Here is a 20,890-nt window from a genome sequence, read left to right on the forward strand (position 1 = left end):
TGTAACTGTAGTTCGACTAGTAGCAATGCCCCTAGCTAGCAGGTACCGGCGCAGCTCGTCACTCATAAAGGAGGATGCTCTATCACTGTGGATATAGCAGGGATATCCGAACAGAGTGAAGAGCTGGCGCAGGGCTTTTATGACGGACGCGGTAGTGGTGTCGGGGCAGGGAATGGCAAAGGGGAATCGCGAGTACACGTCAATAATATTGAAAAAATAGACATTGCGGTCGGTGGAGGGAAGGGGGCCCTTAAAGTCAACATTCAGTCGCTCAAAAGGGCGGGTGGCCTTGACAAGTTGCGCCGTGTCAGGACGGTAGAAGTGCGGTTTGCACTCAGCGCAGATTTGGCAGTCCCTGGTCATCGTCCTGATGTCCTCCAGGGAGTACGGCAGGTTCCGGGCTTTAACGAAATGGTAAAATCGGGTGACCCCCGGATGGCAAAGATGTGCATGAAGGGCATACAGCTGGTCGAGCTGTGCGCTAGCACACGTTCCCCGGGATAGGGCATCAGGGGGCTCATTGAGTCTGCCAGGCCGGTACAGGATATCATAATTGTAGGTGGAGAGTTCTATTCTCCACCGCAAAATTTTATCATTTTTGATTTTGCCCCGCTGTTGGTTGCTGAACATGAACGCAACCGAGCGCTGGTCGGTCAGCAAGGTGAACCTTTTGCTGGCAAGGTAGTGCCTCCAGTGCCTAATAGCTTCCACTATGGCCTGGGCTTCTTTCTCCACCGCGGAGTGCCGAAGTTCAGAGCCTTGAAGGGTACGAGAAAAGAATGCTACTGGCCTGCCTGCCTGATTGAGGGTAGCGGCAAGCGCAAAATCGGAGGCGTCACTCTCTACTTGGAAGGGAATGGTCTCGTCCACCTCATGCATCGTTGCTTTGATAATGTCCCCTTTAATGCAGCTGAAGGCCGCAGAGGCCTCAGCAGAGAGGGGAAAAGTGGTAGACTTGACCAGAGGGCGGGCCTTGTCTGCGTAATGGGGGACCCATTGGGCGTAATAGGAAAAAAAAACCCAGGCACCGTCTGAGGGCTTTGAGAGTGGTGGGAAGAGGGAGTTCTAACAGGGGGTGCATACGGTCGGGGTCAGGGCCAATGACCCCGTTTTCCACGAGATACCCAAGGATAGTCGGGTGGTTCTGAACACACACTTGTCCCTGTTATAAGTAAGGTTCAGGGCTTCGGCCACTTGGAAAAATCGTTGGAGGTTGGCGTCGTGATCCGACCAGTCGCGACCACAGATGGTGATGTTATCTAGATAGGGAAATGTGGCCTTCAGGTTGTACTGGTCCACCATCCGGTCCATTTCCCTCTGGAAGCCTGAGACACCATTGGTGACACTAAATGGGACGCGCAGGAAGTGATAGAGCCTGCCGCCCGCCTCGAAGGCGGTGTAAGGGCAGTCCTCTGGGCAGATGGGGAGCTGGTGATAAGCGGATTTCAGATCTATTGTCGAGTACACCTTGTACTGAGCTATCTGGTTGACCATATCCGCGATGCGGGGTGGGGATACGCGTCAAGCTGCGTGAACCTATTGATGGTCTGACTATAGTCCACAACCATCCTATTTTTCTGCCTGGTCCGAACAACAACCACCTGGGACCGCCAAGGGCTTGTGCACGGCTCAATGATCCCCTCCCCGAGCAGCCGCTGCACCTCTGACTGAATGAAGGCCCTGTCCCCCGCGCTGTACCTCCTGCTTTTAGTCGCCACCGGTTTACAGTCGGGGGTCAGGTTGGCAAACAGCGATGGGGGAGGGATCTTGAGGGTGGAGAGGCTGCAAGTGGTGTCAGTAGCACAGCTGTCGGCATGGTGCTGGGCGGGACGTGTGGTTCGGTGTGTATGTGTGTGCGGTAACGGGGTATATGGCGAAGTCCCACCAAACTGAGGATTCCTGACAGTGAGCGGTGGGAGGGGCCCATCATATGCCATAGTCACACTTTCGAGATGGCTCTGGAAGTCCAGCCCCAATAGTACAGGTGCGCACAGTCGAGGCATGACCAGGAACGCAAAGTTCCGATATTCTGTGCCCTGCACCACCAATGTCGCTACACAACCCACCCGGATGTCTGTGGAATACGACCCAGAAGCCAAGGTGACCCTCTGGCTTACCGGCCGTGTCACGAGTCCGCAGCGTTGCACTGTGTCCGGGTCAATAAAACTCTCAGTGCTGCCCGTGTCAAACAGGCAGCTAGTCCTGTGTCCCTCCACCAGGATGTCTATCATTGACCTTGCGAGCTGGTGTGGGGCGCTTTGGTTGAGGGTTACGGTGGCCAGAGTTGAACTGCCGTCTTGGTGCCCAGTAAACTCCGGCGAGTTGGGGGCGGGGCATGATGACGCCGACAAAGATGGCCGCCCACATCCGGGCATGCAAGATGGCGGCCCCCACGTCTCACACGGGTAGGTAGGGGCGGGGCATGGTGACGCCGGCAAAAATGGCCGCCCACATCCGGGCATGGAAGATGGCGGCCCCCACGTCTCAAATGCAGCACTGCTCGAGCCCGCGCGCGGTTTAGACTTACAGGCTCTGGCGAAATGGCCCGGTTTTCCACAGCTGGAGCAGGTCGCTTCTCGAGCTGGGCAATGGTTTCGAGGATGTTTCTCAAGCCCACAGAAATAACACAGCTTTCGCTTGGTCGAGTTCAGAGAGTGCGTGGAACCGCGAGTGGCAGCGGCATTGACGAATTCGCTCGCGGGAACCGGCGGCGGCGGGGTCTGAGGCGTCCACGGAACCGGCGGGGAATCGCGCGGCTGGGCAGTGTCAGCGTTGTGCAGAGCAGCCTCCAGCGTGTCGGCTGTCTCGATCGCCGAGCGTAAGGTAAGATCAGCATTTTCCAGCAGCCGCTGGCACACATACACTGACCTAATTCCGGTCACAAAGGCATCTCGTACCAAGAGTTCCGCATGCTGTTCCGCCGTGAGCGTTTTGCAGTCACAAGTCCGCACGAGTGCCTGTAGAGCTCGGAGAAATTCGGCGGACGACTCCGCAGGGCGCTGTCTGCGCGTGGCCAAGCGATGTCTGGCGTAGACGGCGTTCACCAGCCGCAGGTACTGTCTTTTGAGGGCGTCAAGCGCCCCTTCGTATGTCGAGAGGTCCCTGATGAATGAATAAACTTTTGGGGCGACTCTCGAGAGGAGAGTTCTGTGCCTAACAGCGGGGTCAGTTGCACGAACCTCCTCCAAGTATAATTTGGAAGCATGCAAACCAGAGTTCAAAGGCAAGAGCTGCTTCAGGGTCTTGGGGGTCCAAATCCAATCTTTCCGGACGTAAAACGGTTTCCATGTTTTAACTTCCAGTCAATAAAATTGATGCACCATCAATAACTCACTTTGAGACATAAGAAGCAAGATATCTGCTTTTATTGACTGGAAGAATGAACAACACTACATCCTGGAGAATGAGGCCGGGCTCAGGCCTCAATCGCCTTTATACAGGGGTCTGTGGGAGGAGCCACAGGAGCAGTCCAGACAGGTATATGTAGTTCACCACAAATACTACAGTATAGGAACCGGCCCTTCAGCACACAATGTTGTGCCCAGCTATTTAAGCTAACAATTGAAGCCTACTAAGCTAGTTAACCCTACCTCCACATCCATATCCTTCCATTCTCTAACATATCCGTGTGCCTATTTAAGAGACTCATAAATGCCTGTTTGCACTTGCTCCCACCACCCTCCCTAACAGAGCCTTTCAGAAGTGCACCATTCCCTGTATAAAAATCTTGCCTCAAATATCTTCTTTGAACTTTTTCCCTCTTTCCATAATTGCACACCATAAATGTATGTTTCTCTTTCCACAGATGCTACCTGAGCTGATGATTTGTTACTAGCATTTTCTATTTTTATATCATGAAGATACAGTCCTTGTTGCACTACTCATAAAAGTCTGCACTACTACGTAGGTCCCACTACCTTACCATTAACAACATAAGTCACAAGCTTAAAACATTGGTAATTGTCACTATTGAATCATTTCAACTGATTCTATCATAGACATTCCCTTTGCTCTGCATATTCTTCCACCACCACCTCTCCTGAAAACCAACTTGCATCTCTATATTTCCCTGTTATGATGAAAAGTTACAGAGCAGAGCAAGATGGTGTTACCCAACTGATGCGCAGTATTAGATTGATGCTACAAGTACTACTTAGTGTTGAGGGCGAAAGTTCCACCTTCTTCTCATTGCACCACAAGACCTTCTTCCATATCTTTACAGTATCTTCTAAGTGATGCTTTGCAAAGTCTTTATAGGAAAGGTTTTGGTGGTATGTGTAGCATAAGTCTAATACTGCGCATTGGCCTGGTAACACCAGCCCTACTGTCAACAATAGTGGAGTAGCATCATGCTTTTAAGCTGCAGGGACTGGAAATCTGGTCAGGGTTGATGGGAAGATGAATACTTATTGGATAAAAACCTGCTGGCCTCTGCCAAAAAGTTTAAACTGGAGAGAAATGACCCAAAGCACACAACCAGAGCAACCATGGAGCGGCTTCATATGAAGAAAATGAATGTCCTTGAGTGGCCCAGTCAGAGTCCTGACCTTAACCCAATCGAACATCTCTGGCAAGACCTCAAGACTGCTGTTCATCACTGCTCCCCAACTAACCTGGCAGAGCTTGAGCAATTTTGCAAGGAAGAATATGCAAACCCTGCTCCATCATGTTGTGCAAAGCTAATAGAAATTTATACAATTAGACTACTGGCTGTGATAGCTGAGAGAGGTGGTTCAACTAATTACTGAGCAAGGGAGGATGATTTTACTTTTGAACTGCTGACATTTCAGCTATTGCAGTTTTAATTGTTCATGCTTTACAATTTTTCCCTGGTTTTTTGGGCAGTATTGTGAAAAAAAGGAGCATGTGGTCCCCAAATAAAACATCTCAGTTAAATTGATCAATATCGCTGGTTGTAATACTCATTTATCAGAACAAAGGGTTGGGGGAGGTTGAATACTTTTTCAGGTCACTGTACATTGAAACATCAAAACATAGTTTTGCATCAATGGCCAGCACAGGCCTAGAATTGTGCTGGGATCACCATGCTTCCCTCACCAATACAGCACTAACTCACAACTCACTAACACTAATCTTAACTGAAAATGGGTGGAAACCCATGTGGTCACAGTGAGAACATACAGACTCCCTACAGGCAGCAGCAAGAATTGAACCCTGGTCAGTGATTGGTGGTGCTATAATGGTTTGTGCTAACTGCCACGCTGCTGTGCCAGTCACAAAAATATGTGTTCAGCAAAGTTGGTTGATGCAGGTAAGCTCATTCATACTGAGACATCTGCATCGACCAGCATTGTTGTACACATAATTACAAATGAGGGAAACAGGCGGATTGAGAACAAGATTTGGTTTCTGGAGAGCTGGTAAAATTAATTCTCAGTAACATCATCCAAATAAAAGAGCCCACTTGACTGGAACTCCATCCAACACCAATGCATGTGTATCATTTACAAAATGAGCTGTACCAATAGCATAGTGACAGTTGTGGATTAAGGAGAATGCTGCTCCAACATCACCTCTCTAATACACAACCATTACCATAAAGGACAATTACATTCAGTGTATGGCAATACCACCATCTGCAGGTTCCCTCTAGTCACACATCATCCTGAGTTGGAAATATATTGCCAAACTGTCATCCTCACTATATCTAAACTGTGGAGCTTCCTGTCCAAAAGCACTATGGGACTAACCACAGCAGAAAGTGAGCAGCATTTTGAGAAGCTCATCTCCTTCTCAGGACAATTAAGGATGGACAATAATTTTGGCCATAAATAAATAACAAATTGAAGAGTTTAACATTTGAGTGTTGCACACAAAATGGTGGAGGAACTCAGCAGGTCAGGTAGCATTTATGGAGAGGAATAATGAGTTGATGTTTTGGGGCTGAGACCCTTCATCAGCAGCTGAAACTTTGTCTCTTCATTCCTTTCCATATATGCTGCCTGACCTGTTGAGTTCTTCCAGCCTTTTGTGTGTGTGTTACTTTGGATTTCCAGCATCTGTAAAGATTCTTGAGTTTAAAATGTGACCTAATTTATGTTGACTTGTGTTGATTTTCAAGAAATAATCAGAAATGTTGATGGAAAGAAGGAAGTCTAGGAACCAGAAATTAATGCCAATGCATTAATGGAACAAAATATATTTTGACACATGTCAAATGTAAAATGTCAGTTTTCTAAAGTGCACACAATGTTTTTGTAACATTGCTGCTCTTCGGGTGAAGCTTCACCAAAATAAGAGGTAGCTCAAGTGTCAAAGATTCGGAAAAAGTTTTCAAGTTACTCATCCCTTCAGTAATGGATTCTGAATTAATGTGGTTATTAACAATCCCTAATTGCTCGTGGATTTATTGCAATGGAGGTACAAAATGTCCTGCATTGTTGGGTGAAAAATACTTAGATTTTTTTTGCAGTTTGATTCTATATTCTATGAGTCACAGTCCCTACTGCAATTTAATCAATGATAATTATTACAAGTGTTTAATTCCCTGCTCCAAAACTAATTCCATGAACCCTCCAATTGCAGGTAATTATTTTGGAAACTTGGACACAATCATTGCAAAGATCTTCTTAATATGAAGAAATATGCACTCTTTCAGCACATGAAATGAATAAGTAGCAATATGTGATTATATAAATAATGATCACAAAATCTGTAACTCCTAGTAATGACTAAAAAGAAAGGATTTTCCTGAAGAGTCTGCCAATGGCTTCCATGGACAAAACAGCAGGAATTTACAAATATTGACCAATGTAATAATTGAATGACAAAGATAATTTTTATCTAAAGAAACATAAATTGAAGTGAAGTGAAATTGTGTCTACTTTAATACAATGAGTGTAACAAGTAAAGGAGATGATTCCTGACTTTAATTAAAACAGGTGTTTATTACACTGTTGCCATTACTGAGACCCATTATCAATCAGCAATTCGATATCCCAGGCTATAGAATTTTCAGGTGAGAATAGAGAGACAAGTATAATGGGAAGAGATATTGTGCAGTTCAAAAAATGTGTTACTTCAGTATTGAGGGAAGATATCCTAGAAGGCTCCTCAAATAAAAGATGAAAAATGAAAAGCATGTGATCACTTTACTGAGGGTCTACTACCTACATCCCAACCATCTATAGGATATAGGCAGATATTAGAGAGACACAATAAATATAGGGTTATTGAACTAGGGGATTTCAATTTTCCAAAATCAATTGAAATTCTCTTAAGTAGTCCAGGTTCAAAGGGAAAGGAATTTCTGAGGTGTGTCCAGAAGGGCTGTTTGATGCGGTATGCAAATAGATCAACAAGGCAAGGAAAGTTCTTGGACTATATTTTGGTGCATGTAGCTTGTTACGTATTCAGGCAACAATAAATATATATGAGTTAGGCAAGGGTTTTTATAACAAATAACACGTTTACTAAACACTGAAAACAAACCCCCCAAAAGTAAACAAACACTAGCGTAACCGGAAAACAGCTGCTGTGCGGCAGATTCACAGTTCTTAATAGCGTTGCAGTTCAAACAGTTCTTAAAGCGGTATTGAAAAAAAACAGTTCTTTAAAGCGGTATGCCGAAAGTTCAAAAGCTCACAGTCCATTTAAAAGGAGAGACTTTTTAAGGCGATTTAAATTCTCTTCCACGTCGTTGTCCTTCGATCCCCGGCGTCGAACTTTCCCACGAAGAATTTTATGAAATATAACGGCTTAAAGGCACTAACCTCTTCTTCCACACTCTGTCCTCAATCTCCCGCTATCCCAGCGGAGATTAACACGAGAACAGTCAACGAAATACTTCCGAATAAGGATCAAATAAGGTCGAAACCAATCCACAGTCGAAAATCGATTCTCCTCGATCTTTATCTTCCAAATTCTTATCTTCACTCTCCACCAGCAAAGAAACCGCTGGCAATGACCTTTTAAACTTTAGGCATTATATAAAACTTCATTTTTCAACTAAACTGCGTCATCACATTAAATCACGCAGTGACATGAAGTCAGCCTGGCAAATCCAGCCACGAACTGCCCCCCCCCCCCCCCCGACAGGGTGGGTCTTCCTTTTATACCCTGTAAAAAAAACCTGTCACATGACCTCTACTGGCGGGAAAATGACATCACTCCACCATCACAAGACCATTACCTCAAGTCCAGTATAACTTCAACCCCAGTCACGTGACAAGGGTACCACTGTCACGTGTCACGGGTACGTAACAAGCTTTATAAGTGGAGGGAGTAAGTATTAACAGGGAATCAATTGAAGATAGTTTCCATAGCTCTATATATTTTAAAGTGGTTGTGGAAAAAGAACAAAGAAGAACAAAGAACAATACAGCACAGTACAGGCCATTCATCCCACAATGTTGTGCCGACCCTTAAACCCTGCCTCCCATATAACCCTCCACCCTAAATTCCTCCATATACCTGTCTAGTAGTCTCTTAAATTTCACTAGTGTATCTGCCTCCACCGCTGACTCAGGCAGTGCATTCCATGCACCAACCACTCTCTGAGTGAAAAACCTTCCTCTAATATCCCCCTTGAACTTTCCACCCCTTACCTTAAAGCCATGTCCTCTTGTATTGAGCAGTAGTGCCCTGGGGAAGAGGTGCTGGCTGTCCACTCTATCTATTCCTCTTAATATCTTGTACACCTCTATCATATCTCCTCTCATCCTCCTTCTCTCCAGAGAGTAAAGCCCTAGCTCCCTTAATCTCTGATCTTACTTTGGTTCCTATTGCCAAGCCAGCTTTGGATCCAGTTTGCCAAGTTGCCTGGTATTCCATGGGCCCTAACCGTTTAAACTGGTCTCCCATATGAGACCTTCTCAAAGGCTTTACTTAACTCTTTCAAAATCACTTCTACTGCCCTGCCTTCATCATACGCTTTGCTATCTCTTCAAAGAATTCAATCAAATTGATCTGCATTTTGTGTGTGTTACCAATAATAAATCTCAGTTTGTAGTTTCTAAACCACTTGCTGTTCAGTTAACCATTGATGTAATGTGAACAAACATTGATTCTGTTCTGAAGTTTGGAAATAAATTAAGCAAGCATTGAAACCAAATTAATTGGCAAAGTTTAATTTTGAAAACTTTTATTATCCCACATACAGGAGCCTATCAAGTTGGCTTACATATGAGGTCAGGAAGCTTTCTCTCCAAATAAATTGTAGAAAAGTATGGAATCTGGAATTGGCTCCCTTCAAAAACTGTATATCTCAAAACAGCGGTTATTTAGCAAGAGAAATGGTAAATCAGAGCTCTTAAATCTACTGCCTGATCCCTTTGGATTTTAAGTGCTAAGTCCTATTAATATGCAATTTGTACATTGCAGGTCTTGGACAGGTTCTCCATTAATATTTGCCTGTATCTTAAATTGTTACTTATAACCTTTCCCAGTTCTGATGGGAGGCTATTCACTGGTAAGTTAACTCTGTACCTCCCTCCACAGAGGTTGTTTAATGTGCTGAATGTGTTCAGCATTTTCTAGTTTTTGCATTTGAGTTCTTCTGTAAGTATTTTATAAACTTGGTAGCGAACTTGCTCCGTTCTTTGCTTTCATGATATCCTGTCCTTTTACAGATGGATCTTGCTCTCCAGAGTGGGATGGGTTAACATGTTGGCCAAAAGGTATCCCAGGAAAGTTGACTGCAGTTCATTGCCCAAGCTACCTGTATGACTTTAATCATGATGGTACTGTGCTTTAAAACCATATTTACTAAGTTTAACAGATCATTAAATACCAATAGCAAAAAACACACATGGCATTCAGTAGATTAAAAACAACGGGTTTTTATTTTTCTCCATTGGTTTGCAGGGTTTGCGTATCGACACTGTGATGATGATGGGAAATGGAAGCTTGTGGAAAGCCAAAACCAAACATGGTCAAATTATTCAGAGTGCCTCATACAAACCTTCAACTGGCAAAGACAAGTACTACTAAAACATCCTTTACTGTGATGTTGTGGGTCATAAATTACTGTTACAATTTATTGTGAATTAACACTGAAACCCAATTTTAAACGGTACTTAATAATGCTGTTTTTGAATTTTCCAGAAAACTAACAAAAATTAAAAACTCCACAATATGAGTTATTTACTAAGTATTTTAAACTTTTTAATATATTTATTCTTACTCAGCAGGAAATTTTTGAGCGATTGTCAGTGATGTATACCTTTGGATATGCCCTTTCACTCAGCTCACTGACAGTAGCGTTTATGACCATGGGATACTTCAAGTAAGTACATAAGGTGAATTTTCATCCACCCATCACAATTTTAATAATCGGGAGGAATTTAACAGGGTGAATATTGTAATTTATCCTGGTTAATGGAAAGTGCTATATGAAGTATGCAGAATGGAATCAATGAAAAATCATGCAGGTGTTCCTGAGGAATGGAGGGCAGAGTGAGAGAACTCAGTAGAGGAGTCCTGGGGTCAGGGCTCACTCCCATGCTACTGAATAATCACATTGAGCCCAACTACTAGGCAGTTGGTTTGAAAGTGAACCATGCTGAATCACAGAATCAAGCAATTTAAGATAAAGGAGGGCATTTGGCTCATCATATTTGTGCTAGCTTACAAGATCAATTTGGCCCTACTGCACTTCCCAGCTTTCAGTCTGTAACCTTCTGAACCCAACTCCTCAAATGCTCATTCAGATGCTTTTAAATCTGATGATGGCTATTTGTGCAGTGAGTTCCAGGTCCCCACTGGAACTTTGGATGGGTTTTTTTTTCCTCAGCTCACCTTTGATTCATCTACCAACTATTTTCAATCTTCACCCCCCAATTGCTGACCCTACTTTGACAGGGAATAGATCATCCAAGCTCGCTTTGTTTGAATCTCTTGTAATTTTGAACACCGAGATTAAGCTTCTCTTCAGACGAAGGAATCAGTCCAGATCTAGCTCATCTCCCTTCATAGCTAAAATTCAGTGATTTCATCAACGTCCTTATAAATCTGCTTTACACCTTCTCTTGTACTATTACATTTTTCCTGTAATACAGTGACCAAAACTACACATTACATCAGCTGTGGCTTCAATAGGATTTTGTTTCTCTTAAAAAAGTCTTCCAGCTCATATATTCTTTGCCAAACCAAGTAAAAAAAACTGAACATATAAGAGCAAAAATTGTTGCATTCCTATTTCATGCTTCACACATAGCTTTTTATTTTCCAGTATTTTTATTAGTTTCTACATAGAAGAATACAGAGTACAAGAAAGTGTATATAGGTCAAAAAAGATTTTAAAAATGACCAATTACATCATATATGTTCATAATAACAATCTCATTACCCCATATTCATATAAGTTAATCAATAGTTATATTGAACTATACTAATTTATTACAAAAAGAAGAATCTAACCCCTACCAAGACCGAAGCTGTTCATTAAGGAGAAAAGAAGGTAAAATACCTTCTCATATAATAAAAATTAATAATAGCCAACATCTGAGTTTAAACAACAAATTGAAGGTATTGAAAATAATTCAGAAAAGGTCCCCACAATGTTTGAAAGTCTTGATGAGATTCAGAAATTGAACAACGAATCTTCTCTAAATATAAACATGACATAATGTCGCATCGCCATTGAGCATGAGTAGAAGGAAAAACATCTATATTTGGCATAAATATTGTGATAGGATCACAATATTAAAAGTAATAATATATTTGGCTTACATGGCAAAGGATGGAAAATCATTTGAGATCTCTACAGCATATGCTTTCAAACTTTCGCCATTTTCTCCTGCAATAAACTAAAAGCAAGGTTTTATCTGAGTGGCAACAAATTTTTGACCTGGTTTAGTCTTCGTTATTTCTGAACACTTCTTCCTGTGTATTTTCTGCAAGTCTCTCTGAGAGGATTCTGGCATTAAAGTAGGGAGGATAAACTGCTCAAATGTGTCATGAATTACATGACGTAAACAATTAACATTATTAACTAGTTTCCCGGATAAATTTAACATAAAACAACAAATGGCTGGGGACGTGGAGTTGTGTCTTAAAGGTGCTTGTGATACTCTGTTATTCAAAAACTAAGTTCCTAATAAGTGTTTCTCTTTAAGCATTTCACAACTGAACAGTGTTCCTTCTTTCATTATGTTGCAAAGAACTGTTATTCCTTTAGCTATCCAGTCCTTAAATCTAGCATCCAATTTATTTGGTGTAAAATCTGAGTCATATGCACACCATTTAAGAATTGCAATATCTCCCTCTAGATTATATTCTTTTATAGTAGTTTTCCATATTTTAAGTCAATTTCACCCATGGGTTATCAATAGTATTTATGTACCTTTGTAGGTTGTTGTCAGCCAAAATTGCCTGTATGGGGATGGGAAGTATCCCCTCCTCAGTGTTTTTCCATTGAGCGTCATATGATGGGTTGCACCAACATATCACAGCTCTCAACTGTGCTGCAAAATAATAATCTCCAAGAGAAGGTAGGCCCCATCCCCCCTTTTTCTTTGCTAACTGCGAAGTTTTGAGACAAACTCTAGGCCTTTTACCCTGCCAATACACCTTGATAGCATCTTGTTCCATTCATTGAATTGATTTTGATTAATCTCTATTGGTAGGGTCTGAAAGAGATATAACAGTCTGGGCAGTATATTCATTTTAATAGACTCAATCCTTGAACTGAGACTGAAAAAAGGAATCAGGTTCCATCTTGCCACATCTTCCTTAATTTTTTTATATAGAGGCTGATAATTACATTCTGGTAATTTTGCCGAATCTTTTGGCATAATGATGCCCAAATATTTGAAAGACTCTGTGTGCCATGCCCAGGGATATTGACTTTCAATTTCTCTTGGTGGACTATAGTAATATGAAAATAATTGGGTTTTATCTACGTTGATCTTGTATCCTGATAATTGAACATATTGTTCAAAGGCTTATGGAAATGTTTGTTTGATGATGAATTTCAATAAAATAATATATTACAAAAACTAAGTTCCAAAGTATACCCTATTCATGGGAGGAAGAACTTTCCAGAATGTAATTCAGATGTAATGTCAACATTACGTAGAACATTGAATCATGTCAACCAGGAGCCTTTGCTGGGGTCAGTGTCAACAGTAGTGAGAGTATCACAACCACCTTTAGGACACCACTAAAGGAAACAGTGTTCAGAAATAATGAAGATGATAAAAGGGAAAAAATTTGTTGCCACTCAGATAATATCTTGTTTTTAGTTCATTGAAGAAGAAAATGACAGAAATTTGAAAGCATATGTTGTAGAGATCTCAAATGGTTTCCCACCCTTTGCCATGCAAACCAATTATCTTATTATTTTTAATAAAATGGCCCTATCGCACTAAAAAGCTATGCGAGAAGCAAGCTCTGTGCAATCATAGTCTAATTCACACTTTCCCAGTCTCAGTCACAACAGCGAATTAAAAGAATAATTACAGAAGTTTTCCAAAGCTTGCTCAGCATTCCCTCCCCTGATTATTTTAACAGCTTTTCGTACTGGATGAAATTTTCTATTTCCACGATGGACTATCGTATTATCTGCAAAGTGGACTTGGTTCACTGGAGCTCATTGAGAACACTCATCAAAGGATCTGAGTAAATTAATCCTTCCAGAAGAGAATAAAACTATATATTAGAACGAAGAACTTACTGTGCTAAAAATTCATAATATTTCAACAATGCTGTGATGTGTAGTTAATTATTATTTTGATAGGTAATTAAACATATTGTTATGGAATAAAGAGTAGTGTCTTCAGAAGTAAATCTTTGCAATGAATTCTGTACATTTTAGCACAATCCATAATTAATGATGACGGTTTTAAACAGATTTGTTTTGTTAGCAGGGCTTAAGTTCCTGATGGTAATACAATCAGTAATATTGCAAGTTTTAAATTTCATATTCTCCCATCCTGACAGCGGTGACTGATTTTAAATCAAAGTTCAAATAAAATGTATCGAAGTATATATATATATGTCACCCTGAGATTCATTTTCTTGCAGGCATTCACAGTAGAACAAATGCAATAGAATCATTGAAAAACTATATTACTAAATTCTTCAAAATTAAATGCCCGTTTTTCTGGGTAGCATCTTATCAGTCATTATTGTGCACCAACAGTAATGCTTGAATCCTTTCTGACTTCATCTATGTACAAATACTTCTGTCAAATGTGTCACCAAATAACAACAAGCATTTGCATAGCATATCCCTGGCCAGCTCAGCCTGCTGAAGCTAATTATGGGAGAGCAACAAATCAAACACTTTCAGTAGATTTTTCTTGATTTTCCCAATGCTCTAGTAAATTAACTGAGTCACTAGAATTGCCGTTAAATATCTGATGTATTTTCAAATAGCCTCTCATCAATCCTTCTTGGATTACATTATTTATATTATTTTATATGTCTGCCGGTCCCAAAATTTCTCGTAATTTCTCCCACTGGATTGCTGTAATTTAGCAGATATTAGAAGTATCCCTATACCAATGTATAATCCTGGCTTTTAGCCAAGTCACAACTGTAGCAGAAAGACAGATTATGTTCTGGAGCAATGCAAGTACTGTATAATGCAGAATCAAGTATTGTATTTGAAGAAACATTAGAATATAATTATTCTTGGTAAGGGACAGATCTCACTCTTTGTATAAACTCTTACTATATACAACAGTTCCTTAATTTACTAAAGGGTCATGTTCCTAGAAATGTTTTATTAAACAGATTTTCTTTCATTTGAAGAGGCTTGCTGAAATGTATTATGCACATTTCAGACTGGTGTGCTAAGTAAATTTGTAAATGCAACACACAAGTTAAAGAATCAGCAGTGTTATAGTAAAAACTCTATAAATAAAACATTTACAGATCAGAGAATTATTAAGATATATTTGATCAGGAGTACACTTCACCAAACCCGTCAACGACTTTGCACATTATTAAGATCTTGATCTTGCAAATTAAATTAACTTCACCATGTTTATGTCACTTCAATATTGACCCAGTATGAAGGAACTGAGAATTAGATTAGGGCAACAATGATAAAAAAATAAGGACACTCTAAGGATTGTGAACCATGTCAGCTATCTATAAATTACAGGAACAACTGTATTGGCTGTAACCTTATTGGCTAGGAAAGCCATTTTACTTAAATGGAAGGACCCTAACCCTCCTACTGCCTTTTATTGGCTTTCCTCTATCACGTCCTGTTTAAGTCTAGAGAAAATAAGAAGTCGGATATTGGATACATCCTTTAAATTTGAAGAAATCTGGCGACCTTTTATTCAATATTTTCATATGATCTGATGTTTGTACTGATTCTCTTCCAGCTATTTTTTCAGAACCTTGGATTTGATCAGAGAGTCTCTCTCTCCTGGTTTTTCTCTCAGGATGGACTGCCCAGTCCTTTTTTTCTGTTTAGAATAGTGTTTCTTTTTCTCATTTCTTTTATATGTGATTCTGATATTGTTTAGTTTACCTTCTGTATGTATTGCTATTGACATAAGTACCAGAGATATTCCCCTCCTGTTTGTATACACACTTTTTTAAAAAATCAGTAGAAAGATTGAAAAAGAAGAAAGGAACAGTTGTGATTCACCACCATAGCTTTCAATGATCAAACGATAACACTAAAACAATAGGTTAAAGCCATTGTCATTAAATAGACTAAGTACTCCATAATTGCTAGGATTTAAAATGAATTGTAAATAAATGTGTATGATAGGAAGGAAGGACTGTTCATAGGTTCAAAGAAACAAAGTGATGTGAAACCTCAACAGCTCCATTTCCCTCACAAATGCTGCTCAACCTATCTTTTTAAGTGTGAAAGGTTTCCTCTGCAAGGCCCATGATATTTGTTTGTTTGTTTGTTTATTTATTGAGATGCAGCACAAAGTAGGCCCTTCTGGCCCTTTGAGCTGCACTGCTCAGCAGTTCCCCTATTTAATCCAAGCCTAATCATGAGACAATTTACAAAAAACAATTAACCTACCAACCAGACTGAGGGAGGAAACTGGAGCCCAGAGGAAACCCACACATTCACGGGGAGAACGTACAGACTCCTGACAGGCAACTGAAGGAAATGAACCCAGGTCACCTGTACTGTAAAGTGTTGTGCTAACCATTATGCTACCATGCCACCTTCTGTTCTGTGGATCTTGATGCCAATTTATACTAAACATTTCAATGCAAGAAGTATTGTAGGAAAGACAGATGAGCTGAGGGCATGGATCAATACATGGAATTATGATATAGCCATTAGTGAGACTTAGTTGCAGGAGAGGCAGGACTAGCCGCTCAATATTCCATGGTTCCGTTGTTATAGATGCAATGGAATGGGATGGATTAAAGGGAGAGGGGGGATGTTACTAGTCAGGACAGACTGGAAAACTGGTCCACTGAGGCATTATGGGTGGAACTGAAGAATAAGAAAGGTGTGACCATGTTAATGGGGTTATATTATAGATCTCCCAACAGTTTGAGGTTTAGAGGAACAAATTTGTAGAGAGATCATAGACTGTTGTGAGAAACATGATGTTGTTATAGTAAGTGATTTTAACTTCTGACATATTGACTGGGACTCTCATACCGTAAAAGAACTAGATGAGATAGAATTTGTTAAATGTGTTCAGGGAAGTTTTCTTAATCAATACATAGAATTCCCAATGAGAGAGACTGCAATACTTGATCTCCTATTAGGGAAAGATGTAGGGCCGGTGACAAAAGTTGGTGTAGGGGAACACTTTACATCTCCTGATCACAATGCCATTAGTCTCAAGGTAATTATGGAAAAGGATAGGTCTGGTCCTTGGGTTGAGAATCGTAAATTGGTGAAAAACCATTTTGATGCTATCAGAATGGATCTGGCAACTGTGAATGGGACAGGTTGTTTTCTGGCAAAGGAGTATGTGGTAAGTGGGAAGGCTTCAAGAGTACAATTTTCAGAGTACAAAACTTGTATGTGCGTGTCAGAATAAAAAGGTACAGATAACAGATTTAGGGATGCTTGGTTTTCAAGAAATATTGAGGCCCTGTTTAAGAGGGGGAAAAGAAGGAAGTGCACAGCAGATATAGGCAGGCAGGAACAAATGAGGTACTTGAGTGAAGAAATGCAAGAGAACATTTAAGAAAGAAATCAGGAGAGCTAAGAGAAGGTATGAGGTTGCCCTAGCAGACAAGGTGAAGGAGAATCCTAATGGATTCTGCAGATATGTTAAGAGCCAAAGGATTGTAAGGGACAAAATTGGTCCTATAGAAGATCAGAAGGATAATCTATGTGTGGAGCTAAAAGAAATGGGGAGATCTCAATTTTTTTTGTATCTATATTTACTTGGGAAATGGATTAGAGTCTATAGAAGTGAGGCAAAGCAGCAGCGAAGTCATGGACCCTATACCGAGGATGAGCTGTGTGCTTTCTTGAAGCAAATTAGGGTGGATAAATCCCCAGGGTTTGACAAGGTACTCCCTTGGCCCCTGTAGGAGGCAAGTGCAGAAATTGCTGAGCCCAAGCAGAGATATTAAAATCATGCTTAGCGACAGGTGAGGTACTGGAAGATTGAAGGATGGCTAATGTTGTCCCACTCTTTTAAAAGAAGGCTCTAAGAATAAACCAGGAAATTGTATTCCTGACATCAATAGTGAAAAGGTTATCTGAAGGTTTTCTTTGGGACCAGATATGTGAGTATTTGGAAGATATGCTCTGATAACGGATAGTTAGTGTGGCTTTGTGTGTGGTAGGTCAAGTCTAACTTGGAAAGTTTTTTGAGGAAGGTACGAGGAAAGTTGATGAAGGCAAGGCAGTGAATGGTGACTACATGGACTTCAGCAAGACATTTGACAAAGTCCGCAACTCCACCTATCTTAGTGTCATCTACAAACATGTTAATCTACCCATCTACACTTTCTTCCAATACATTGATATATTTCACAAACAACAGAGGTCCTAGCACCTGATCCTTGCAGAACATTATTGGTTCTGACCAATGACCTTTCACTGCTTTTATCTGTCTTCTATGGGCTAGCCATTTCTGAATGCAGACTTGCAGCTCACGTTGGATTCCACACGTCTTCATCTTCTGAATTAGCCTTATCAAACACATTAGATGTTGATGTAAGTAACGTCTATTGCCTTAACTCTGATCAAGTTGCTTTGTCACCTTAGCAAAAAACTCAGTCAAGTTTGTAAGGTATGACCTGCTCCATACAAAGCCATGTTGACCGTCACTAAATATTTTAGAAAGGAGGAAAGAACTTCAAAACAAAGGGATGTGATGAAGGATGGAGAAAGCTCTTTAAAGGGGATATGTAACATGATACTAGAACAGTCAACCCAAACTTTAATAAAAGATTTTGGTCTTAAAGAGCATCTTAAAAGAGCAGACAGGATTGGAGAGGCAGATCCTAGAAAGGGAATTCCAGAACTCCGGTATTTGGTAACACAGGCACAATTGTGTTTGGTGATGTTTGAGAGGATAGAGTGGAGGGTGGAGCTGGGGTTTTAAAATATTGTGTATAACTTGGATAAAGGAATGGTTACTAAATTTACTACAAATACAATGATAGGTGGGAAACAAAGCCATGAGGAGGTCACCAAGAGATGCAAGTTGTTTGAGTAAATGGATTGGAGTATAAAGACACACAAGGGACTGCAGCAACTGGAGCAAAAAGCAACCTGCTGGAGGAACTTAGTGAATCAGGGAAAATCTGTAGAGGCAGAGGAGGTGATGAATGCCCAGGACAAGACCCTGAATCAGGACTGTGCGTGTAAAGAATAGATGGTCAGCATATGGAAGAGAGAAGAAAAAGGTGAAGGGGAGGGGAGAATGATGTTACATGGGATGAAGTTATTTGAAATTGGAAAATTCAGTGTTTGTGTCATTGGTCTGAAGACTACCCAAGTGGAATATGAGGTGCTGTTTTTCTAGTTTGCATTTGGTCTCACAGCAGCAGTGGAGAAAGTCAAAGGCAAACAGGTCAATATGGCAGTGGGAAGAGGAGTAGAAGCTACATACAACTAGATGAAGTATAATGTGTGTAGAAGTTACCATGGGAAGCATTGCAAAGCTGGGATCTCAGTTAGGTCATTTTGATCTTCTTAAATGTCCGAACAAGCTTAAGAGGCTGAGTGGCCTACTCCTGCTCCTGCTCCTGGCTCTTGTGTCCAACCTGCGCTGCTACATTGCAGCACCAGCTCTTGACCTTGTCAAACACAGTACTCATTCTGAAGCACGTATTTCTGAAAGAACTGATGGATGTGTTTTGAAATTTTTCTTTGGCATGAAAGATAGAAACGAATGTCATTAGCTAAATGTTAAGAGAATACAGTGCTCTGAAATGCAGATGGATCTGTGTGTTCTAGTGTATGATTCATAAGAACAGCAAGTAAAGTGGTAGGGTTATGTCTACTTATACAATGCATTGGTTGTAATTTTGAAAAATATTGGTCTACCTATTCAAAAAAAAAGATGTTATTTTATTGAAAGCAGTCTGGGAAGGCTTACCAGACGTCAGCTGAGGACAAAGGCTGGACAGGCTGAGTAACACAGTGTGAGTGGTAATGTGGTTGATACATGACAGTCTTGTCAAAGTGAATGTGGCAAGAATGTTTTCGGTTCAGGGAGAACTTATAACTAGAGGGCATTATTTAAAAAATAAGTAGTGGCTTATTTAGTTCAGAGATGATGTGACTTTTTTTTCTTCCCAGAAGTCTGTGAATCTGTGGCACTTTCTTCTTCAAAGGGAAGTGAAAGCAGTACCTTTGAATATTTTAAGGTTTAGATAGATAATCAGGATTGTTAAGTTACCGTGGGAAGGATTGCAAAATTGGGAACTCAGATCACTTTGATCTTATTAAATGTCAGAACAGGTTTAAAAAGCTTTTTCTTTTTACAATATTTTTATTTCAGAAGAAAAAAAAGATTTACAGAGTGCAACACATTGATACATCTCAACATAACTTGTGTACATTAATATATTGTAATAAAATTGATCAAAATGTTATAGCATAACACATAAAGGTATACCACTCTGTAATCAAAAATTTAAAGATAGGTCATACATCATAGAAGAAATTTTTAATATATATAAAAAAAGTCAACCCCCTACCAACTACCAAAGAAAAAAGCTGATGGATGACAATGGATAATTAGAAAAAAAAACATATTCACTTAAGAAAAGAAGATAAAAATATACATAAAAGTCTGTGCACTGTTAAACTTTATAAATTGGAAAAGTAATTTAGGAAAGGTCCCCAAATATCATAAAAAAGATTGTTTCGAATTTAAGACTGAGCAGCGGATCTTTTCTAAATTTAAATACGACATAATATCACTTAGCCATTGAAGATGTGTAGGAGGGGTAGACTCCTTCCATTTAAGCAAGATTGCTCTTCTTGCTAAAAGGGAGGTAAAAACTAAAACCTGTAGGTTAGGAGTATTTAAAGTTATATCTTCATTTGTAATAATACCAAACAAGGCAGTAAGGGGATTTGGGCCAAATTGGACCCTAAAAAGTTGAGAGAAAGTATGAAATACTTCCTGCCAAAACTTTTCAATTGTAGGGCAAAACCAAAACATATGAATTAAAGAGGCATCAGCAGAGTTGCATTTATTACAAAGTGGAGAAACATTCGGGTAAAAACTGGAGAGCTTCTGTTTAGAAATGTAAGCTCTATGAACCACTTTAAATTGTAGAAGAGAATGACGAGCACAGAAAGATGATTTATTAACCCCTTTAAGAATTTTATTCCATCTATCTTCAGAAATCTGACAATTTAGGTCATCCTCCCAAGCTTTTTTTATTTTATCTAAAAAGTCTAGAATCAATCAACAAGTTATAGATACCAGTAATAGAACCATTAACAAAAGGTTTTAAATTTAAAAGATCGTCCAGTAAATTTTTACCAGGACCTATAGGAAAA

General features: G+C 40.4%; 1 protein-coding gene across 2 annotated transcripts in view; it reads left to right on the plus strand.

Moving 5' to 3' along the window:
* LOC140728297 (parathyroid hormone 2 receptor-like) overlaps positions 1-20,890 on the plus strand; it is a 146,858-nt gene that overhangs the window by 38,962 nt on the left and 87,006 nt on the right. For both annotated transcript variants that reach the window (XM_073046826.1, XM_073046827.1), the window contains 3 exons: positions 9,591-9,701; positions 9,826-9,941; positions 10,149-10,246. In XM_073046826.1, the coding sequence (XP_072902927.1) occupies positions 9,591-9,701; positions 9,826-9,941; positions 10,149-10,246 (325 nt within the window). The remainder of the gene's footprint in view (positions 1-9,590; positions 9,702-9,825; positions 9,942-10,148; positions 10,247-20,890) is intronic.

This window comes from Hemitrygon akajei, chromosome 5 (genome assembly GCF_048418815.1).
Source record: "Hemitrygon akajei chromosome 5, sHemAka1.3, whole genome shotgun sequence".
Classification (NCBI taxonomy): Eukaryota; Metazoa; Chordata; class Chondrichthyes; order Myliobatiformes; family Dasyatidae; genus Hemitrygon; species Hemitrygon akajei.